At 44.7% G+C, this 23,706-nt stretch overlaps 2 protein-coding genes across 12 annotated transcripts in view; both read right to left on the bottom strand.

The window, feature by feature from the left end:
- HECTD4 (HECT domain E3 ubiquitin protein ligase 4) overlaps positions 1-4,161 on the bottom strand; it is a 187,867-nt gene extending 183,706 nt beyond the window's left edge. For 5 of the 10 annotated variants that reach the window (XM_023647129.2, XM_023647131.2, XM_023647133.2 and 2 more), the window contains exon 1: positions 1,839-4,161. In XM_023647129.2, coding sequence (XP_023502897.2) covers positions 1,839-2,051 — 213 coding nt within the window. In that variant the 5' untranslated portion in view covers positions 2,052-4,161. The remainder of the gene's footprint in view (positions 1-1,838) is intronic. The other 5 variants (XM_023647134.2, XM_070220099.1, XM_070220098.1 and 2 more) reach the window with 2 other exon arrangements.
- Positions 4,162-13,149: 8,988 nt separating this feature from the next.
- RPL6 (ribosomal protein L6) lies at positions 13,150-19,548 on the bottom strand. 2 transcript variants are annotated; one of them, XM_070275053.1, is made up of 8 exons: positions 19,399-19,548; positions 18,053-18,197; positions 16,871-17,149; positions 16,682-16,780; positions 15,537-15,680; positions 14,728-14,776; positions 13,954-14,138; positions 13,150-13,340 (listed from the first exon to the last, which is right to left on the bottom strand). In XM_070275053.1, exons 3-8 carry the CDS (start codon positions 17,147-17,149, stop codon positions 13,188-13,190), a joined length of 909 nt encoding a protein of 302 aa, XP_070131154.1. In that variant the 5' UTR covers positions 18,053-18,197; positions 19,399-19,548; the 3' UTR covers positions 13,150-13,187. The 2 variants fall into 2 exon arrangements, with proteins under 2 accessions (XP_070131154.1, NP_001296194.1); NM_001309265.1 differs by lacking the exon at positions 19,399-19,548 and having other exon boundaries at positions 13,153-13,340; positions 18,053-18,093.
- Between the last annotated feature and the right edge of the window lie 4,158 nt (positions 19,549-23,706).

Below are 23,706 nucleotides of genomic sequence, written 5' to 3'. Positions count from 1 at the left end.
AAATGTGAATACACCCACACAAACACAAATCTAATAGCCAAAAAAACATTCTTAGCTATCCACTTCTCTTGATACTATGTAGCCTGTATAACTACGGGAAGAAATGAAAAAACTTCTTCCTACTGCCAGTCATAAATGTTTATCACTCCCACACATATTGGTTTCTAAGAGGTCAGATGATAAATTTTTTTAAAAGAGTTTTTTAAATCTACCAGGCCAGAGGTTCTTTCTTTTAAAATCATTCTCCTGTGTAAACACCTGACAAATACTCAATATATTTATACAGTAAACATCTCAGGAAAGCCAACTTAATAGCTCAAGTATTTTTAACTACTCCTACATTTTTTTAATCCTAAAAGTAAATAAATTGCATATATAAAATTTTCGGATCTGTGAACTTAGTCTCCAAGGAACAAAGAGCATCCATTTCCCACATTTCACATACACCAGAGCCAATTAAATCAAAAGGTTCTACCATCACAGCATAAAATCCCTTGAGTTTTCAAGCAGATAAGACACTCAGACACACCTTGCTTTTTATAGAATAGGCCCAAGTGAGACATAATAACACTATGATTCCATGTTAGGAATTCCCTACCAACTTGTATCTTCCTTTTTCTGGTGCCTAGACTGTAAAATAAGTCAATTAAGAGTTCACAATGGGAATGCTGCAACCTCAACCTCAAAACCAGACACAAAAACACAGTGGAACGTATTCGCATCTCAAGCACGTCCAAACGTCTCGGCCAAACTGATCCGATCTGCCGTTTCCAGAAACACACAGTAATGGGTTCTAATCCATTTCTATAAATGTTCTTGCGCTGAAAAGCCAAACTGCATGCAAAACCGCAAAACACAAAAGATTCCTCGCATTCCGTTTATTGCCAGAAGACAGGCCGTCGTCTCTGCGCCCTACCCTAGAGAGTCCTCCTTGCGACAATAAGAATTTCATGACACCTCATGCTACCTACACATCAAAATGTCATCCCCCCAAGTGGAGGGGGAGCAGTGCCAGCACGGGCTGGCCTCGACGAAACGATCCTGCCAGGACTCCCACCTCTGGGCAAACACGAAACCAAGTGAAGTCGGTGGAAAGTTCCCATCAACCAAGCTGATTTGGACTCCTTCTGCCCCCAACCCCGGCAGCACCACGGCTGGGATTATTGCTCTTGCACCTGCCACGGCTCCTAAGCCTGGGCTTCTGCGTGACCCTCGAGCTCAGACAGGCCTCGCGGCCTAAAGTGCCCGTGACCCTTGGCGGAGCGCGCACGGAGGGCCGCTGTAGCATCCCCCTCGCCGTCCACACCGCCCGCTTCCCTGACAAAGGCCCCGTGTCGCACCCCCCCCCCCCCCCCAGGCACGACACAGAGAAGTTGCTGGGTTGCCCATGGCGGACCGGCAGCTGCCACTACCTTCCTCCGAAAAAAAGAAACAAATAAAAAAGAAAACCCCTCACAGAACTGAGGAAGGAAAAGGGAGGGGGGGAGGGGGGGATGTGCAGCGTTGAAATGAAAATGTCCCCAAAGCTAAGCAACCTGGGTGTGCCCCGGAGCGAGCGCGGGGGTCCGGGAGGAGGGGAGGGGAGGGAGGGCAGGCGGCGGCAGCTCCCCCGGGGCGCTGAGGCCGTGCCGGGGCAGAGTCTAATAAAACGCTGGTGTCTGAACGTTCAAAACGAAACCGCAGATGAAATCCCCGGCGGCGAGGCCCCGAGGCGGGCGGGCGGGCGGCAGCCCTGCAGCCGCGGCTCCCCACCTGCACGCCCGCGCCCACACACCTGCGGGCGGCCCGGCCTCGGGGGCGGGGGGGAGGCGGCGGGGCCGCGGGGCGGGGGCGCTCACCGGACGGCGGAGGCCGGGGCCAGCCTCGCTCACCTCCAAGTCGGTGTCGGCGGCCTCCGGGGCCCCGAGGATCTCGCTGGGCAGCTCGGCCAGGTCGGTGACCCGGATCAGCCCGTCGTGCAGGAAGATGGTCTCCTCCTTCACCGAGAGCCACTGCGCCGAGTCCGCGGCCGCCGCCGCCGCCGCCGCCGCAGCGGCCGCCGACGAGCCCATGGCCCCGGCTGAGGGGCTGCAGGAGGAGCGCGCCGGCCAGGGAGACGCGAGCAGGGGCCGCCGCGATCACCAGTCCATGGCAGCGCCCGCCGCAGCGCCCCACTCGCCGCCGCGCCCGTGCAGCTCCGCCCTAGGCGGTCCGAGTCGCCATCTCCTCAACCCCCGGCCCCGGAGACCCCGACCCCGCCGCCGCCGCCGCCGCCGCCCTGAGGAGCAGGATCCGCCTCTGCCGCTCCGCAGCCAACTGTCAGTGAGACGCCATGTTGGGGGCGGGGCTCCCGGCATGCCCCGCGGAGCGGACAATACAGGCCCAGCCCCCGCCTGGCCCCGCCCCCCGCCCTGCGGCCCTGGGTACCGGAGTCTGCGGGATCTCCGCGCCGCCGTTCCCTCCATCTTGCCCTCAGACTGACCTCCCTCGCCCGTTCTTCCCCTAGCAGTCCCGGGGCGCCGTGGGTCTGCAGTGCACCTGAAGAAGAAGCCACCGCCTCCCCTCCTCCCCCCACTCAGGTGTGCACTCCTCGCTCGGGCCAGAGCCCCCATCCCTGGGCAGCGCGTGGAGGTTCACTCTCTGCTTTCACGTTTCAATAGGATAGACACAAAAATGTGGCGCAGAGTAGGCGCTGCACACCTGTTCATAAGCGCTTGGTAGAACCGCACAGTAGGTGCTTCGTATTTACTAAAAGTCAAAACCCGGTGCAAATGAAGCACCTGACACAGTGCTTGGTGCCCACTGTGTGGCACTTAATCAGCGCTCCCTGAGTGGGAGTTAAAACTATTGTTATATTCCATAAATATTCAACAATGATTGACATACACCTTAAAAAGATGCACGCCATCTCATTTTTATAAAAACGAGAAAGGAAAGAACTATATGTGTAGAGAAAAACGTGTGAGAGAATACATTTCAAATTGTTAATGTTGGTTGCCGCACGGAGCGGGACTGGTCTGGAATAGTTGAGGTGAGATTATCTTTGTATCGCTTCTCACCTTAAAAAAAATAAAGGACGCTTTGGTGTTTACCCAAAAGAGTTGAAAACGTATGTCCTCACAAAACCTGCACACGGATGTTAATAGCAGCTTTATTTATGATTGCCAAAACTTGGAAGCAACCAAGATGTCCTTCAGTAGGTGATGGATAAACTGTGGTCCATCCAGACAGTGGAATATTACTCAGCACTAAAAACAAATGAGCTATCAAGCCATGAAAAGGCGTGGAGGAACCTAAAAGGCACATTACTCAGTGAAAGAAGCCTGTCTGAAAAGGCTACATACTGTATAATTCCAATTACGTGACATTCCGAAAAGGCAAAACTATGGAGACAAGGAAAAGATCAGTAGTTGCCAGGAGTTGGATGGAGAGGGCAATGAACAGGCAGAGCACAGAGGATTTTTAGGGAATGAAAATGCTCTGTACAATACGGTAATCATGGATACAAGCCATTATACATTTGTCCGCAACCATAGAACGTACACCACCAAGAGTGAAGGTAATGTAAACTATGGACTTTGGGTGATAATGATGTGTCAGTGTAGGCTCATCAACTGTAACAAATGTATCACTCTGGTGGGGGATGTTGAAAACGTGGGAGGCTCTGTGTGGGGGGGGGGCAGGAAGTACACAGGAAATCTCTGTACCTTCCATTCAGTTTTGCTGCGAACCTAAAACTGCTCTAAAAAATACAGTTTTAATAAAGAATAAATGAATAAATAAAGCAGAAGAACATTAAGGTGCATACACCCTTTGATCCAGCAATTCAACTTTGAGGAAAATGTCCAAAGGAAATAATCAGACCCATAGTCGAGATGTATATACTGGGCCTGGGATGTGCAGCTCTGTACTGTTTATAAGAGAAAAAGTGATAATCAGTCTAAATGTTCAACAGCATGAGATTAGTTAACCATAATATAGTACATCCATAAGATGGAACATTATGAAGCCTTTCAGAGTAATGTTTATGAAGAATGTTAATACAAGTGAGTGTTCATGCTCTATTACTACATGGAAAAAATCAAGCTAAAATAGTAAGAAAATTTTGAAATTGTGTTTACAGTATGATTGAATTTTTTAAATTACATGCATGTATGACTATAAGCATAAAATAAAAGACGCGGAAGGTATGGTGTGTGCTAACATTTGGGTGAATCTCAGCAGCGCATTTACCGGGGACTGGGGGATTTGTGGTTTGTGCTTTGGAATGTTTTCCCAGTTTTCTTCCTAGAGCGTGCGTTACTTTTGAAGAAAGCAAAAAAATTTAAAAAATAAAAGCTATTGAGCGCTTAGGAGTCAGGTACAAACATTCATTTATCTATCATAACACCCTTCAGAGTATTCAGTAATAGCCCCATTTTACAAGGAACTGAGATTCAGAATTGAGTGACTGGCACCTGCCTAGGAATTGACAGAATCACGATTTGAACCTGTAGCTGGCTCCATCCTGCACTGCCTGTCTCCCAAATAAATAATTCATGTACATTGCACTGTTACAACAATCTCATGCTCCTTACAAAGCCTGTTAATTTCATTTTCATGATATTTATTTCACAAGTATTTGTTAAGCCCCTAGTAGGTGTCAAATCCTGGGAGGTAAATAGAATGGAGATACAATATATCTGAATCCCTGAAATAATGTATGAAAAATTGACTCCCCGCTCTCAAAGAGCTGGACAGCTAGTCTAACATACTTACAAAGTAGTCCACAGGGACATGGCTAGTCTTCTCTTATTCATTCAACAAATATTTCTTGATTGCTGCCACATGACAAACACTGTTTTTGGTGTGGGGTTACCCGGATGAGCAAGGCAGAAAAGTCTTCTCTCAAGGAACTCACAGCCTAGTGAGGGAGACAGGCAAGAAGCAAACAACAATAAATCCAGCAGTTCAGAGCAGATCAGTGCCAAGAATACAATAAAACAGGCAAATGTGATAGAATGGCCATTTCGTAAGTCCTCACGACAACACTCTGAGAGATATAGTATTACCCCTACTTTAGCCGGGAAACCAAGGCTGTCAGATGCTTCGCTCCATGTCTCACAGCTAGTAAACATTACAAAGCTCAGATCTGAACCCAGGTCTGTCTGACTCTACCATCCCAGCTTCCTTGTTTTGGCTATAAAGACATTCCTTCATTCCTTTTGCTCACAACTTCCAGGCCTAATGACAACATCACAATTTTTAAATGTTCAGGTTTTGAAATCTGAAAAACCATCCTGTACAGCTCAGAGAAAAATTCTCCTGCTCTTACTGTTTATATTTCCAGATCAAGAATCAAGATGCCCAGGAACTATTGTCCTTCACTCAAATTAATGAAAACAGCACATATCCAGGGCTTAAAGTCTTTAGGCTGCATAATGAATAGTTATTTAATATTTTAGCAACAGTAATTAATTAGTCATAGGACTGCACGGCTGCCACTGTACCATGACGAGGCAGCTGATGAATTAATATTTATAGAACCCCCTCTGGAAAAAGCCATTTACAGGGAATTTCTAGAACAGATCAGCAAGACAAAGAAAGTCCCTGGTCAAAAGAACTCTGTGCTGGAAGCCTGGAGGCAGAGAATCCAAATTTAGTCAAGACAACACACATACACACACACACACACCATGCACAAAGGAAACATCCATTCATAGAATCATAGAAAGGAAAGGCTTATGGTTTATGACTTCTTTGCTATGGAATTGTTCTTTCCACTCTTCCATTCAGGAATGGGGGATCAGGATGGGAAAAGGAGCAAGAGAAGGTGTTGGATGAACAACCCTAAGTTAGAAGCATGAGAAAGCAAGAATAGCTCCTAGTAGGTTGGACCTCAATTACCCCTGGGAAGCATCTCCCCAAGAGGAGGCAAGCTTGTTGATGGAGACCATCTCCCTGCTGCCCCAGCTGCTGACGTGATGTTCACTGGCCTTAGCTCAAGCTGGGGCCCCTCTGGGATTTTGCAGTATCTCTCTTTTCTGCTGGCTTTTGTGCACCAGCTGACTGTTAAAATGAGTCCATAATCCTTATCGGGTCCACAAAAATGTGAGTGTGGCGTGAAGATAAGTGGTCCTCGAGAAGCCTTAATAGAGCTTGAAATAGCTTTAAACAAAGCAGCCATGTTAATTTTGAAGGCCTTTCAAAACACCCAGGAAAAAGAATATGCACGCATCTGCTAAATAGACACATACACACAGACAGAACCTGTGGGGGAGAGTGATTATTTCCGTCTCACCAATCACGGGCTCAAAGAGGAAACCCACACACCTACTCAAAATCTTTTTTCCAAGTGATCTGGTAGGCCCTTTTCTTTTTTTCTTCTTTTTTTTAATTTCAAGGAAGATTATTTCAGCTCATGGGTGGGTCTATGAGGTGGCAGGGAAAGGAAATCGAATGAAAGAGATATTTGAAAACGAAGAGGGAGAAATTCTCCTTGGAGCTCTCTTGAATTACCATAACTAAGGGATAAAAGCCCTTATTGATGAAAAGCCTGAAGATGAAGCAGCATTAAAAGCAGTTCTCATCGGAGAAATCAGCACCATGGAACTCCGGAAAATGCCGTGTCCTGCAGCGTCCCCTTGTGGGCACGAGAGTCCTTGCTGCACCAGAATTTCTACTTCTGACCTACAAATTGGCAAACCCTTCCTGGGGCAAAAACTTAAAAGAGACGCAGCCCCCACAAAGGAAAAGCGGCCAAAAGATACCATCGTAGAGCTTGCGGAAGAGGAAAAGCAGTTGCTGGCCCTGTGCCTGAGTGGTTAAAGTTCGGCGCCCTCCGTTTGGGCCGCCCCAATTCCCGGGTTCTGCTCCCAGACGCAGCCATAGTCCATGCGTCAGCCATGCTGTGGAGGCATCCCACATACAAAACAGAGGAGGAACATACAAAACAGAGGCGCAGATGTTAGCTCAGGGCGAATCTTCCTCACCAAAAAAAAAGAGAGAAAAGCCAACACTATATGTTTTCATTCATTCAATATTCACTGAGAGCCTCCTTTGTGCAGGCAATGTGTTAGGTTTGGGGGTCCAACTCTCTAGGAGACAAGCAGCTTGCCTCCCTGTGAAGCTTAGGATGGGCCAGCGACTTGGAAGGAGTAATTCCAAAGAGGATGAGAAGTCCAAGGACCTGTCTGAGAAAAGGAGACGCTTCCCAAAGGATGTCAACTTTAATGCTGGTAACTGATGTGTTTAGACAGGTAGATGAACGTGAGGATGGTGAGGTAAACTTAGTAACCGAAGAAAAGCATTTACATGAAATGCTTGTGTGGTGTTAGAATCACCACTGTCTGGGTTTGGGTCCCAGCTCCTTTGCATGTTACCTTGTCCAAGTGATTCCACAGTCTGTGCTGTGGTTTTCGCATCTTAAAATAGGGGGACAGTAATGGTACCTAATTCATAGGGTTTTTATGAGGATTGAATGAGTTAATATGGGCAGCACCATGCCTGGAATGTAAGAAGCTCTCAATAAGTTTTAACTATTATTAACCGTGGCACCATTTTTCACCTATTAATTCGAACAAGTTTTTAACTTGAACCCAGGGATGGTGAAGCTCTGATCTAATCACGTCATTAATTGCTGGTGGCACTTTAAATCAGCATGATCTTTTTGGGCAAGCACTTTGGCCACACGTATCCAAAAGTCATAATGAGACCAGGCCTTTTGATCCATCATTCCACTCCTAGAAATTTACCCATGGAAATTTTTTGTCCAACAAGGAACTCTCTGCTAGGCTCCTATAACTAAGTTTCCACTTGGGATGATGACAAAATTCTGGAGATGGATGGTGGTGATGGTTGCACAACCATGTGAATGTACCTAATGCCACTGACCTGCACACAAGATTTTTTTAAATGGCACCTTTACCACAATAAAACAAGTCTAAAAAAAAGTGTATACTTTCACTGCTTGACACATAGTCAGGACCACAGCATTTGCCATCGTTATTATTGTGTTGATTATCTGAAAGGTAAACGGATGAGCAGCAAAGCCAGGACTCAAATGCAAGTCCGTGCAATCCCCAAAGCTATGACTTGAGCCTCTACGCCATTGCCAGTTGATCTGTGCTCAGTGAATATTTTTTGAATGATTCATTCCACATGCCCTTTTCTCAAATTCCAATTTTATGCTTGTACAACATCGTTCCCTTTCCTCACACGTATTTTGCACTTTGACACTATTTTGACTTTGAATTGCATGTGGGAGAGTAGCACCCGCTTCTGTTCAACGCTTAGAGCCCTGGATGGGAGCAGGATCCTGCCCCAAACCCTGGTGGCCAGAGCTTGGGAGGTGATGTAGGCTGAGTAATGACCCCAGAGTATGTCTCTGTCCCAATCCCCGGCCCCAGAGAGTGTTATTTTATATGGCAAAAGGACTTGGCAGGTGTGATGAAGTTAAAGATCTTGAGGTGGGAAATGCGGTGTAACACAAAAATGTATTTGGTTTTTGTCCCCAGTTCCTGGCACAGAGCTCCTAAAACCCATGGAATCTCCTGAGTGATGGGAGGGCCTTTTGTTATTCATAAGGAGCTCCTTTCGATTACACCTGCGTTTATGCCAATGAGGTGACTTGGGGTGGGACCCCCAGATAGCCTCAGGATGGGGTTAGTCACCAGAAAGACCAAGTGATTAGAAGGTTGGAACGTTCAGCCCTAACCATAAACTTAAGTCAGAGTGAGAGTGGGGGCTGGAGGTCAAGCTCTATAAAAACTCTTGAACAGGAAGATTTGATGGGCTTCTGGGTTGGCAGACATATTGAGGTGCTGGGAGGGTGGTGTATGGGGTGAGGGCATGGGATCTCTGTGCTCCCCACCCCACCTTACATTGTCCTATATATCTCTTCCATTTTCAGCTCTTCTTGAGTTGTATCCCTTTTTTCCTTTCTTCTTCTTCTTCTTCTTTTTTTTTTTTTTTGCTGAGGAAGATTCGCCCTGAGCTAACATCTATGTCAGTCTTCCCCTATTTTTCAGTATGTAGGCCGCCATCATAGTGTGACTGCTAACAGAGTTTTGTAAGTCTGTGCCCAGGAACCAAACCTGGGCCACTGAAGTGGAGCGTGCTGAACTTAACCACTAGGCCACTGGGGCTGGCTCATTGAATTGTATCCTTTATAAAAAACTGGTGAATAGAAGTAAAATGTTTCCCTGAGTTCTGTGAGTTGTCGTAGCAAATTATCGAACCTGAGGCAGGAATCATGGGAACCCCCAATTTGTAACCAAATCAGACAGAATTGTGGGTAACCTGGGGATCCACTACTTGTGACTGGTGTCTGAAGTAGGGAGGCAGTCTTGTGGGACTGAGCCCTTAACCTGCGGGGTCTGTGCTGACTCCAGGTAGTGTCAGCACTGGAACACTAAGGAAGTAGGACCTCAGGCATGGAGTTCCCAGCACTGTCAGTGTCGAGCAGGCCTGCCCTAAGCATTGTGCACATGCCCCAGAGCTGGAGCGACCTGGCGGGCTGGAAAGGAAGGCATCTCAGAGGTGGGGTTACGGATTCCACTTCCAGAACATTGCAAAGGGGCTGGCACAGTGGTTCTGAGTATGACCCAGGGATCCTTGTGTTCCTGAGATCCTTAAAGTGAATCCAAAAAGTGAAAGCAATGTCATGCTACTACTAAAACATTGTCTTTTCACTCTTTCTCTCATGAGGGTAGCATGGAGTTTCCAGAGGCCGTAGGACCTGAGATGGGACATTGCAACAGACTGAACGGAGAAGCAAATAGGAGAAGCCCGCTGTCTTCTGCTAAGCCAGACCTCAAGAGATTCGCAAAAATGTAAAACAGTGCCATTCTTCTCATAAATTTTTGTTTGGGAAAATATTTTTCACAAAAACATTATATTAACGGGGAATGGTTTGTCCTTTTCAAATAAATACTTTAATAATTTCTTAGTCTAAATATGGTAAATATCAATGGACATAACCCACATAAAGAAAATCTCGTTCATATCTTTAATAACTTTAGACCATCAAGGGCCCCTGAGACCAAAAACACCTGAGAGCCACTGCCTTAATGTACAGTGATAGGAAGATTTCTCGTGGCCATTTTTACAATCTATCACTTAACGTGTTTTTAAGCAAAATGAGACACTATGCATTTTATCTTGTAACCTTTTTTGACTTAAGTTTTCGTCTTAGTGGCCAGTCCATATTCAAATTTCCCTAATTGTTCCAAAATATCGCTTATTGTTGGTTTGTCTAAATTGGGATCTAATCCAGGACCTTACATTGCATCTGGTTATGTCTCCAACTCGCTTTTCCCACTGGACACGTCACATAGGTCTCTTCCTAACAGTCCTTACGCAGCTACTTCATTCTTCTCAACACTGCGTTATACTCCAGTGTATGGATGTAAACTAACATTCTCTACTGATGGAACCTTTAGTGCCGCAATGAACATCCTTGCACCTATACCTGAGAACTGGTGTGAAGCTGCAGGAAAAACAAAATCCTTGTTTTTCAACACACTGAAGGTAGCTCTCTCTCTAAGCTCAGACACTGATAAGCCACAATACCTCGATTCAATTATAACATCTGTCAAGTGGACCAGATGCTTGCACTGGCCTGAGCGATGTTCCCTCCCTCCTTGGGAAGTTAAATTACTATCGTATTTAGCCAGCACAGTAGGGGCCATTCACACAGTGGGGAGGGATGAGTGGAAAGGCGGGAAGGGCAGTCCGATAGAGCACACACACGTGCAAGAGCTCTGAAGCAGGAAAAAACAGCCCAGTTTGAGGAATTAAAAGAAACTTGACACGTTGAGGGGCAGAGTGGAAGAATAGGCTGGCGAAAGGGGCTAATCAGAGGGCCTCGTGGCCATGACCATTTTGGAACTGAACCTAAGAAGCCACTAAAGGGTCATAGCCAGAAGTGACATGTTTGGATTTGTTTCAAAAATGCATCAGAGCCTACCACATATTCCTATTGGAACAGCTAGAACTAAAAAAAAAACATTGGAGTCTAATGTACAGCACGATGGCTATAGTTAATAATACTGTATCGCATATTTGAAAGTTGCTGAGAGTAGATTTTTTTTTTCTGCTTTTATTTCCCCCAACCCCTCCTGTACACAGTTGTATATCTTAGTTGCACGTCCTTCTAGTTGTGGGATTAGAGTAGATCTTAAAAGTTCTCATCACAAGAAAAAAATTTGGGGCCCAACCTCATGACCGAGTGGTTAAGTTCATGTGCTCCACTTCGGCGGCCCAGGGTTTCGCTGGTTCGGATCCTGGGCGCGGACACGGCACCACTTGTCAGGCCACGTTGAGGCAGTGTCCCACACACCACAACTAGAAGAACCCACAACTAAAAATACACAACTAGAGGCCGGCCCCACGGCTGAGTGGTTAAGTTCGTGCACTCCGATTCAGCGGCCCAGGGTTTCACTGGTTCGGATCCTGGGCGTGGACATGGCACTGCTTGTCAGGCCATATGGGGCGGCATCCCACATGCCACAGCTGGAGGGACCCACAGCTAAAGAAATACAACCGTGTACCAGGGGGCTTTGGGGAGAAAAAGGAAAAAATAAAATCTTTAAAATACACAACTATGTACTGGGGGGCTTTGACAGAAAAAGAAAAAATAAAATCTTTAAAAAAAATTTTTTTTTAACTACATATGACGATGGATGTTAACTAGATTTATTGTGGTCATTATGCAATATATACAAGTATTGAATCATTATGCTGTATGCCTGAAACTAATATGTCAATTATATCTCAAAACCAAAAAACTGAAAATACCAAGTGCTGAGGAGGTGGAATAACTGGAATTGTCACATGGCTGGTGGGCTGCAAAATGGAAAAGTTTGGCAGTTTCTTAAAAAGCTAAACATGCACTTACCGTATAACCCAGCAATCCTACTATACATTTTCTCGTCCAAGAGAAATGAAAATACGTGCACACAGAAACGTGTATGCAAATGTTTTCAGTGGCTTTATTCATAATCTCCAATATTGTAAACAACCCAAATGTCTTTCAATGAGCCAATTTTAGGATAGTGATACACTGATAGAATGGAATACTAACTGAGAAAAAGGATTACTGCATCGTGGACAATCTACAAAATATTACGCTAAGAAGCATATTGTGACGTTCTGAAAAAGGCAAAATAGGAACAGAAATGTGACCAGCAGTTGCCTGGAGGGGAGCGGACCTTAGGAGCATGGAGGAATGTGGCGCTGGTGGAGCTTACCTAACTGCACAGAACTACACACCAAACCCGAATTTGAGAACCCATTGTTTAGGGTACCTGTGGGGTAATGGGCACTCTCGTGTATGAATATAAACTGGTACAAACCCTATAAAGGGCAGCCTGGCACCATCTACCAAAATTAAAATTTGTAAATCCTTTGACTCTGCAAAAAACGATTCTTACCTGGTACTTTTTTGAGGAAGATTACCCTCAGCTAACTGCTGCCAATCCTCTTTTTGCTGAGGAAGACTGGCCCTGAGCTAACATCTGTGCCCATCCTCCTCTACTTTATATGTGGGATGCCTACCACAGCATGGCTTGCAAAGCAGTGCCATGTCCACATCTGGGATCCGAACTGGTGAACTCTGGGCTGCTGAAGTGGAATGTGCGCACTTACTCACTGGACCACCAGGCCGGCCCCAGTACTTGCTTATCTGTATGCATACTTGAGGTTATTAACACCTTCTCATCTATGTAATAGTATGTACAGTGTATGAAGTTTTGGTTAAAAAAAGGGGAAAGAAAATAACTATAGTCAGATTTGCTTGTAAGCTTTAAGAAACTAGACATACAAGAAACTGATAGCAGTGATGATGGGGGTGGGGGTGAGAATTAGGCAGATTGGGAAGAACGGATGTTGTCATCGAAAGGGAGCAAAGTGTGTGGCCCCAAGAGCCCACAGCTGCTTGGTTGTTTCTGACCCCTGTAGTTTCGTACCGACTTGTTCAGGGACTGACTGGGGAAAAGCTGCTAAGAGCTGTTGGTAGGTGCTGCGTGAAAAGCCGAGAAACCAGACCCTAAGGAAGTTAATGCTGAGCCGAGGCCGAGGCCGAGGTGCTTCCAGCGCGGCTGACAGCACAGCCCTCCAATCCCACTCCAGAGAGCTAAATACCACGAAGCTGGCCCACCTCCAAGCGGGCAGAATAAAAGACACACAGGAAACGGATCAGTTATTTAATCAGGTTCTTTGCAAGAAATTTAGAACACCAATTTGTGAGGATAAACTCCATTTGTGAGAGCAAACACGGACCGGAGGTAGCCCTGGAGCTGAGGAACGGCTTTGATCTTTGGCAGAATTTGTGAGTCCACAGCTTTCTGATCAACTTTGCGCTGCTCTGTAACCTCGTATTTCTAAAGAAAGAGAAAAGCACTTAAAAGTACGGCACAAATACCACACTCCACCATCAACTAAGGAGTCCTATCTCACAAGGACCCAATCCTCAGACTATTCAGAAGGCAATTCTGGTAATCCTTTCCTTAGAGGACTGTGCAATACGATGTTCGTAATATAATAAAAATAAGAGCTTTCCTTTTTGTTTACTTTAATACACATCAAGAACGTAGGAGGATTCCCAAACAGAACAGAGGCAATAATTCAGAGTTCCACCAAATCCTCGGGATGCTCAATTGAGCTCCCAGCTGCCATTAGAGAACTAGCGAATTTAGCAGAATCTGGAACAGTCTTATTCCCCAGATATTCTTTGTTATTTACAACTTTTATTTAAACTCTTAACCTTCTTTCTTTTTTTTTTTTTTGAGGAAAATTAGCCCTGAGCTAACATCCATGCCCGTCTTCCTCTACTTTCTATGTGAGATGCCTACCACAGCATGGCTTGCCAAGCAGTGCCATGTCCACACCCGGGATCTGAACGGGCAAACCCCGGGCCGGCCCCAACCTTATTTAATTTCACTCCCAAGTAGGGATTCAGAGCTATTGGCGTTGAACACGGAAGCAGAAGCTCACCTCCTTCTCTGTGTCGAAGATCTCGCCTTCCTGGTGTCTGGGCTTACGCAGCTGCTTCTTCTTGAAGTAAGCGTCAGTGAGGTGTTTTGGGATTTTCACACCACTGATATCAATTTTGGTGGAGGTGGCGATGACAAATTTCTGGTGTGTTCTACGCAGAGGAACTCTATTGAGGACCAGGGGTCCTAAGGAAAAAAATCAAACTAGTGAGGGAAAGTGGAAGCAAAGATTTAAGAACTGACTTTGGTGATTTAATTTCTAATTTCTCTCTGGATCTGAAGAAATTTCCAAGCGCTCTTCCTACTGCCAGCATCGACCCTTCCCAGATCTCAGTTTGTCCAAGGTTTTTCCACCCTCAAATCTCCAGTCACCAAGGTTGGGAGACAGCCTACTCATGGAGACAAGCTGCTCAAACTCACAAGTCCCTGGTGACAAAATTAAACTGAGCACAGCTTTCTGGAGCAAACAGTTCACTTTTCACCTCTTCAAGAATTTCATCCTGGTGCACCAATTCCAGGTCTTATGCAGGACGCATTCCTTGGGGGGCTGGGAGCCAACCACTCTGCATTTTAAGTGGCAGTTACTTGGTGACATGTTGCCACACAAAATGTCAAATACCTGCTTCCTCAGACCTCATGAGTACGTAAGGCAATGAAATGGGGTGCAGAATCTCATGGCACTGAAGTTTCCATGTAGGTGTGAGCAACGGTGTACACTACAAGCATTTAAAAACGTTTTAAGTTTCAGAGAATAGAAAATCCAAGATTTTCTTACCAGTGACAAGCAGCAAGCCACTGCCCAGCTGCTTCAGGAAAACCACCCTCTGTAAATTAAACAGAAACGCTAAACGTTTGTGCAATTAGAAACCGACTTCTAAATTAATCAAATCACAGGCTTCTAAATTAGGTAAAGGAAGTTTCTACATATGTATATACACAGCAGCTCTGGAAGCAACTATACCATTTTTAAATACTGACAGGGGTGACCCTAGGATATGAGCAGTGCAGTCATGCACCGCCTAATGTTCCAGTCAACGAGGGTCTACATACACGATGGTGATCCCATAAGATTCGTATCACATAGCCCTGGTGTGTGGTAGGCTATACCATCTAGGTTTGTGTAAGTACACTCTGTGATGTTCGCACAACAAAATAACCTAACGATGCATTTCTTAGAATGTATCCTTGTCGTTAAGCAACATATGACATTTGTGTGTTTGTTTTTTTTAATGAGCAGCCACCACTTTTAACAATAAAGAAAATTAACATCCTTTTAACTCAATAATTCCATCTGTGCACATCTATCCTAAGAAAGTAACTCAAATATATCACTATTTGTGGGTACAGGGGTATATGAACCAGCTACAAGTAATATCACCAACAGCAGGAAATGGTAAATTATTATATATTATGGACTAAACATGTTATGCTAACAACTGAGTTGTGGGTGCTGTTAGGGGTCATCTCCCCCCACCCCCACGGCAGTTAACAGTAAAAGAAATCCTACCCAGAGGGCAAACACATCACGACCCAACACTTCAGACACTTCAAGGGAAGCTCCGCAGGCTGAAGTGTTCTGCTCACCTTGCCTCTGTGGCGCCCAGTGAGGATGATCAGAATGGTCCCAGGCGTGATGCTGGCTCGCAGTTTCCTCACATGCTGACTGAAGGGTTTTTTGCCGTGACTCAAAAGCTTTCGAGGCACATCTTCAGTAGGATAATATCTAGGCTGGAGAGAGTCCATAGGTCCAATTTATTTAAATAAGTTAATCAGATCAGTAGAGCTGGCCATGCTGGTGGTACCTTTACCACAGCCTTTTTACTTATTTGAAATGCTTTATTTACACAATTGAATTTTCATTTCTCCTGAAGATTCACATTGCTGCTTATCCTTCACATGCAAATCAGAGGATGGAATCCATTCATTTGAAGGATTGAATTGCTGTGTGTTCAAGCAAAGATGGAAGGCACCAAACAAGCTTCCTTTGTAAATTTGGGATAACACCAAATTTTAGAGATTACATGGCAAGCTATCACTACACACTGTCAGGTAGCAGTGATTCTCAAGCTTTTCTGGGGTCCCCAATCTCTAATGTAAATTCTACTTCTCCAGAAAACCCTATGTCTGAAACACATCTTGCATATTATGGAGGAGGCCTGGCTTGTTTTCCAATTCAAATTAAGCGTGTTCATATCCTTCATATTAACACACATTACTCCCATTTTATCCACAAAGGAAAACGTACTGTACAAAAACACAGACGTCAGTTTACATCAGGATTGCCAGTTCACTGACTCTAAAAATAAGACCCCACGCACGGACTATTAAGAATATGACAACTCACAGTAACATATTTCTAACCACGCTGTTATCATTTTAGCAGACAGTCTTGCTTTCATCACAAACATTAATAGTGATCACTGCTCTAGTGGATGCATGTTCTACAGGCCTGGCAGCATCCGAGGCTCTATGCATTATTGCATTTCACTCTCACAAAAACCCCAAGAACCAGACTGATTCCTGTTTGACAGCTGAAGAAACTAAAGCACCGAAGAGTAACTCTGCTTGAGATCTAACAGTAGATGTGAAAGCCAAGTGGCAAATCAGAACCCTTCATCTTCCACCAGGAACTGTCCGGTCAACAAACTTCTAAAACCTGAGTACACGAAATAATCCCCAGGATTCAGTTTCAACTAAACATCCAATTTACAGTCTCCTCCAAATCTTACCATTTTGCGAAGTTTAACCACTCGGGTACCACCGTTCTTGTCACCACCAACTGGTTTTGTGACAGTAGCAAGGACCTTCTCCTTCTTTTTCCTTTCGATCTATCAGGACATAAATGCGTCAAAAAGTCAGAGGCAGACAGAAATTTTAAGGGTAAGACATAATGGTTAGCGGCCCCCCTCATCCCTTACCCTGGATTTAGCCGCTGAGTACTTCCTCTTGTACATGGCCTTCCTGGAATACATGGCGGATCGGGAATATCTGCCAATTCCTCTGACTAGGACAGGGTTTCGGCTGCAGTGGGGCTTTCCCTTCTTAGGCGTCTTGGCCTTGACGTTAGCCTTCTTAGCCTTGACATTAGCCTTCTTGGCCTTGACGTTAGCCTTCTTAACCTTGCCACCAGCATCAGCCTTCTTGGCTGCAGGTTTCTTCTCCTTGGTACCCGGCTTCTCGGCTTTTTCACCCGCCATCTACAAATACATACATTAAAAAAAAAAGACATTCCACCAATTATCCCACAAGGTAGGAGCTACACTGCACACTAAAGGCTTCCCAGGCAGGCCCTCAACCTCCCTCTCCAAAGCTGTAACATCCTTCTCACCCCTCCTCCCTACGGTTAAGTCTTCCTCCAAAACCCCACACATCCACAGTTGAACGCTCACAATGAATTTTGAGGTTGTCTCCATACACGATGAGCTTTTTGAATCTCTGAAAATATCTTAACCCTGTGTGGTGTCCGCTAAGTATTTAGTAGTCACAGTCCCTATTTCATCATTCCTGTTTCGCGAATTAGAAATCTCAGAGCCGAGGAAATCTGCAGCCAGGAAGCAGCGAGGCTGGAACCTGAAACCGTTTGCTTCCCGGGCTTTTGCTCTTTTCAGACCACCGTCTCATTCCACAAACGCGGCTCCGGAGAGGACACACACACACACACAGCTCACACTCAGCCCCGACTCAATGCCCAAAAGACGACTTCCGGTCGGGAAAGCGGCATCTGGCCGCAGCCCCACATCCCAACGTGGCTCAGACAAGCACAGGGGCGTCTCTGGCCCCCGGCGCCGGCCGGAGTGCGCGCCGGCGCCGTGACCCCTGCGGCCCCACTAACCCGCTACGGATCCCCGGAGGGGCCCCGTTCCTCCAGCCCGGGAGGGTGGCGAGCTGCAGGAGCCCCGGAGCCTCTTCGGCATTCCACCTCACCCTCTTCGTGCCCCACCGCAAACCCAAGCGAGAGAAATGAAGCGTCTGGGATGCCTCTCAGCTGGCCCCGAGCATGTGCGACCCCAGCAGATGTCGACTTGAAACCCTCCTGGTTCGGATGGCGAAAGATTGGGGTGCTGAAATCGAGTCTTGCAGAAAGGCACCGCCATTCTTACCTTGCAAGATGGGAAAGAGAACTAAGGCCCCGGCTTCCGGTCTATAAGCCATCACGGGAAGGGTGGAGTCTCACTTCCTTCCGGATCCGGGGCATCATGGGAAGTGTAGTTTTCCCTCTTTTGCAAGTGCTGGTAGCTATTTTTCCTAATAAGAGTGAAAGTGAAGAACACTTTGTCTGAAAATGTTTCATTTTATAGACCAATAAAATTTTCAAAGTACTTTTGGTAACGGACATGAAGTTGTAAGTTTTTATTTTGCTTACTAAGGACGTTAGAAAGCCCTACCTTTTCAACATAAGAAAGGATAGCTAGATGAAGGACCTAATCCCAAGTAATGTGAAATCTTTCCTCCAAAAGGCACAGTGAGTTTAATGCCTGTATCCTCTAATCATGCTGTAGACTCTGCTCAATGGCAGAGGGTCAGAAAGGGCAGAATTTAAAATGAGTAACGTATATTCCTGCTCTCGAAAAACACACATTAAAGGGAAAAAAAAGAGAGAAAATGAATAATTATGGATTACTTCTTCCGGGAGATTTAGTGAAGTTTTGTGGAAGAGTTGGTTTTGTGTTGGATTTGAAAGAATAAATACAAACTTGAAAGATGAATGTGGCAATTGGAACACTAATTATAAGAGGCATGGAGGCATATAAGAACATGATTGTTCATCCCTCTACAACCAATTCTGGCCACTTTGTACTCCATTTCTTAATTTCTAAAATGAGCATAACAATAGTACCTACCTCATAGAGTTGTTGGGAAGATTAAACAAATTAACATACACAAAATCACTAAGAACAATATTTGATGCATGGTAAGAGCTAGATAAATGTTAGTTCTTTTTACCATCACCACCACAACCGTCACCAGCATCATGTCAGCATAGTCGTTGTTGACGACATCCTACTATGTACCAGGTATTCTGCTAAAGTTTATGCATCAGGGATAATAAGAACAATATTGTATGCTGTGTGTCTAGAAATGTGCTATGTGCTTTGCTTTATCTCATTTAATTCTCTCAACAACCTATGAAGGATACTATTATGAGGAAGCTGGGGCTCAAAGAGTTAAGAAATTTGTTCATAACATGATCTGATTTCAAAGATTACACTGTTAAGCTCCAGCCTGTAAAGATTAAAGAGATGACTAAAAAAGATAAGAGAGTTCTTTGCTCATATTAGAATTAAAAGTAAGAATAGTTATTATCTTTTGCAAAATAAACAAAACAGTGTATCATAATTTTTTACTGCACCGAAGCCCTTATGGCAACATGTACACATCGTGACACCTTGGCTTGAGTTTTCCATTCTCTTCCACTTGCTTGTTGTTGGTACCTAGAACTTTTCACCTCGATTTTCTTCAGATCCAAACCAGCTGTTTTGTGGCTGTGTCCTTGAGAATCATGTAGCCTTTTCCTGGTTCTGGTTGAGTGAAGATACAAAAATAGTGATCAGATGCCTCTGAAGGCCTCAGAGATTTCAGTGGAACCCTTCAGACTACCGTGGGTTCAGAGTTGCTATACCTGCTGAAACATGTAGTTTCTAAAGTGTCTGCCTTCCATACAAATTAAGGATGAGTGTGATCCTAATAGGCTGCACTTTATGCCAGTTTATGATTATTCACTGTCCAGGCATGTAATATTCTCAAGGAGAAGCTTGGGCACTGCTTTTTTAAAAAAAAAAAAAAAAAGGAATGGAAATGTCAGCAGCTTTATTTGTTCAGCTTCCTGAGAAAAACACCTCTTAGAAACTGCTACTTCAGAAAATGTGTCAGAATGAATAAAGAGCAGAGTTGCTTACCTAAGCCTCTCAAAATTAGAATTTCAGAGACTTTCACCTAGTAAATGCCCCAAAATATTTGTTAAATGACCTGCCATTGCAATAAAAACGTAAATCAACCCCCTCTTGTGTTTTGTTGTGGTATTGCAAAACTTGCTGTTCATTGCTTGGGCAAAGCATCATCAATATATTAGTTGTCAAGTAAACGTTATTGTGAAGCTCCTGGTCTTGCCATCTATAAAATGCTCTTGAATTGGTGCAGTGCTTTATTCATTACAAAGCAGATATTTTTGCAGATACTAAATCATTTTAAGCCTCAGGACAACCTCCCTGTGAATAGGAATTTAAGATAAAAGAACTGAAATTCGATCATAATAAAGGACGTATCCAAGGTCACACATACACTTACATTGAATCATACCTCTCTGTGCCACAGAAAGAAAGCCAGCAGGAAGTTGTGCTACAGAAAGGTTACTGCCCTTGCAGTCTGGGGATCACTTGCTATGTGATCTTGTGATAAGCCTCTGCACATGAGTTTCTTATTTATAAAATGGGAATGACATTGACAATATTTTTTTCACAATTCTTTTAATTTAGTTATTTTATTGAGGTCATATTGGCTTATAATATTGTGTAATTTCAGGTGTACGTTAGTACATATCAGTTTCTGTATAGACCGCATCATGTTCATCACCAATAGTCTAGTTCTTTTTGTTGTTGTTGTTGTTTTTAAGATTTTTTTATTTTTTCCTTTTTCTCTCCAAAGCCCCCCGGTACATAGTTGTGTATTCTTCGTTGTGGGTTCTTCTAGTTGTGGCATGTGGGACGCTGCCTCAGCTTGGTCTGATGAGCAGTGCCATGTCCGCGCCCAGGATTCGAACCAACGAAACACTGGGCCGCCTGCAGCGGAGAGCGCGAACTTAACCACTCGGCCACGGGGCCAGCCCCTGTTGTTGTTGTTTTTGTTTTTGAGGAAGATTAGCCCTCAGCTAACTACTGCCAGTCCTCCTCTTTTTGCTGAGGAAGCCTGGCTCTGAGCTAACATCCGTGCCCATCTTCCTCTAGTTTATATGTGGGACGCCGACCACAGCATGGCTGCCAAGCAGTGCCATGTCCGCACCCGGGATCCGAACCAGCGAACCCTGGGCCGCCGAGAAGCGGAACATGCGCACTTAACCGCTGCGCCACCGGGCCAGCCCCACCAATAGTCTAGTTTTTATCTGTCACCATACACATGTGCCCCTTTACCCCTTTCGCCCTTCTCCTCACTCCCTTCCCCCCTGGTAACCACTGATCTGTTCTCCTTATCCATGTGTTTCTTTATCTTTCACATATGAGTGAAATCATACGGTATTTGTCTTTCTCTGTCTGGCTTACCTCACTTAACCTAATACCCTCAAGGTCCATTCATGTTGTTGCAAATGGCATGATTTTTTTTTTAATCGCTGAGTAGTATTCCATTGTATATATATATATACCACATCTTCTTCACCCATTCATTGTTGACGGGCATTTGGGTTGCTTCCACCTCTTGACTAACGTGAATAATGCTGCAATGAACATAGGGATTCATACATCCCTTTGAATTATTATTATTATTTTTTTTTTTGAGGAAGATCAGCCCTGAGCTAACATCTGCCACCAATCCTCCTCTTTTTGCTGAGGAAGGCAGGCCCTGTGCTAACATCCGTGCCCATCTTCCTCCACTTTATATGTGGGACGCCTACCATGGCATGGCTTGTGAAGTGGTGCCATGTCCGCACCCAGGATCTGAACCGGCGAACCCCAGGCCGCTGAAGGGGAATGTGTGCACTTAACCGCTGCGCCACCTGGCCGGCCCCCTCTTTGAATTATTGATTTCATGTTCTTTGGATGAACGCCCAGTAGTAGGATAGCTGGATCATATGGTGTTTCTATTTTTAATTTTTTTTTAAAGTTTGGCACCTGAGCTAACATCCATTGCCAATCTTTTCTTCTTCTTCTTCTTCTTCTTCTTCTCCCCAAAGCCCCCCAGTACATAGCTGTACATTCTAGTTGTAGGTCCTTCTGGTTGTGCTATGTGGGATGCCGCCTCAGCATGGCTTGATGAGCGGTGCCATGTCTGCACCCAGGATCCGATCTGGTGAAACCCTGGGCCACTGAAGCGGAGTGCGTGAACTTAACCACTCGGCCACGGGGCTGGCCCCTATTTTTAATTTTTTGAGACATCTTCATACTGTTTTCTGTAGTTGTTGCACCAGTTTGCATTCCCACCAGCAGTGTATGAGGGTTCAATTTCCCCTGCATCTTCTCCAACATTTGTTATTTTTTTGTGTCATTAATTATAGCCATTCTGACAGGTGTAAGGTGATATCTCATTGTAGTCTTGATTTGCATTTCCCTAATAATTAGTGATGCTGAACATCTTTTCATGTGCCTGTTGGCCACCTGCATATCTTCTTTGGAAAAATCTCTGTTCAAGTGTTTTTTTTTGTTGTTGTTGAATTGTATGAGTTCTTTATGTATTTTTAGAAATTAACCCCTTGTTGGATCTGTGATTTGCAAATATTTTCTCCCTGTTTGTGGGTTGTTTTTTCACTTTGTTGATGGTTTCCGTTCCCTTGCAGAAACTTCTTAGTCTGATGTAGTCCCATTTGTTTATTTTTTGTTTCCCTTGCCTGAGTAGACATGGTATTCAAAAAGATACTGCTAAGACCCATGTCAAAGAGTGTACTGCCTATATTTTCTTCTAGGAGTTTTATGGTTTCAGGTCTTACATTCAAGTTTTTTTTTTTTTTTAAAGATTTTATTTTTCCTTTTTCTCCCCAAAGCCCCCTGGCTTGATAAGCAGTGCCATGTCCGCACGCAGGATCTGAACTGGCAAAACCCTGGGCTGCTGAAGTGGAGCATGTGAACTTAACCACTCAGCCACAGGGCTGGTGCCATACATTCAAGTTATTAATCCATTTTGAATTAATGTGGGGGTATGGTGTAAGATAATGGTCTACTTTCTTTCTTTTGCACGTGGCTGTCAAGTTTTCCCAACAGCATTTATTGAAGAGGCTTTCCAGGGCTGGCCCCGTGGCCGAGTGGTTAAGTTTCTGTGCTCCACTGCAGACGGCCCAGTGTTTCGTTGGTTCAAGTCCTGGGCGTGGACATGGCACTGCTCATCAAACCACGCTGAGGCAGCGTCCCACATGCCACAACGAGAAGGACCCACAACAAAGAATATACAACTATGTACCGGGGGGCTTTGGGGAGAAAAAGGAAAAAAATAAAATCTTAAAAAAAAAAAAAAAGGCTTTCCTTTCTCCTTTGTATGTTCTTGGCTCCTTTGTTGAAGATTAGCTGTCCATAGGCATGTGGTTTTATTTCTGGGCTTTCAGTTCTTTTCTATTGATCTCTGTGTTTGTTTTTCTGTCAGTACCACACTGTTTTGATTACCATAGCTTTGTAGTATATTTTGAAGAGAGAGCTTGTGATACCTCCAGCTTTGTTCTTTTTTCTCAGGATAGCTTTGGTGATATTGACAATATTGATAATACCTCCCTAAGTGTTAATGTTAAGGTCAACATAGTGATTCACTCATTCATTCAATAATTCTCTTGTAAGAAAGTACATGGAAACACTATTTTTAATGTAAAAAAAAAAACCACCCCGGAAATAATCTGAATGTCCAACACAGGAATTGACTAAGAAAATGTATATCCATTCTATAGAATATTATGGAGCTATCGAAGAGAATGGCTTACATCTAAGTGTGCTGTCCAGCACAGTAGCATTAGCCAAATGTGGCTGTAGAGCACTGGAAATGTAGCCAGCTCACACCAATATGCTGTAAGTGTAAAATATACACTGGACTTCAAAGACAATAAGAAAAAAAAAGAATTGTAAGATAT

This window comes from Equus caballus, chromosome 8, assembly GCF_041296265.1.
Source record: "Equus caballus isolate H_3958 breed thoroughbred chromosome 8, TB-T2T, whole genome shotgun sequence".
Taxonomy (NCBI): domain Eukaryota; kingdom Metazoa; phylum Chordata; class Mammalia; order Perissodactyla; family Equidae; genus Equus; species Equus caballus.
This window is presented reverse-complemented; position numbering and strand designations above follow the sequence as displayed.

Excerpts from the sequence above, each read along its gene's own strand:
- RPL6 (XM_070275053.1), bottom strand. The coding sequence starts at position 17,149 with ATGGCGGGTGAAAAAGCCGAGAAGCCGGGTACCAAGGAGAAGAAACCT. Across the intron at positions 14,777-15,536 it reads CTGGGCGCCACAGAGGCAAG|AGGGTGGTTTTCCTGAAGCA; the intron begins GTGAGCAGAACA and ends TTTAATTTACAG. Across the intron at positions 13,341-13,953 it reads TCTTCGACACAGAGAAGGAG|AAATACGAGGTTACAGAGCA; the intron begins GTGAGCTTCTGC and ends CTCTTTCTTTAG.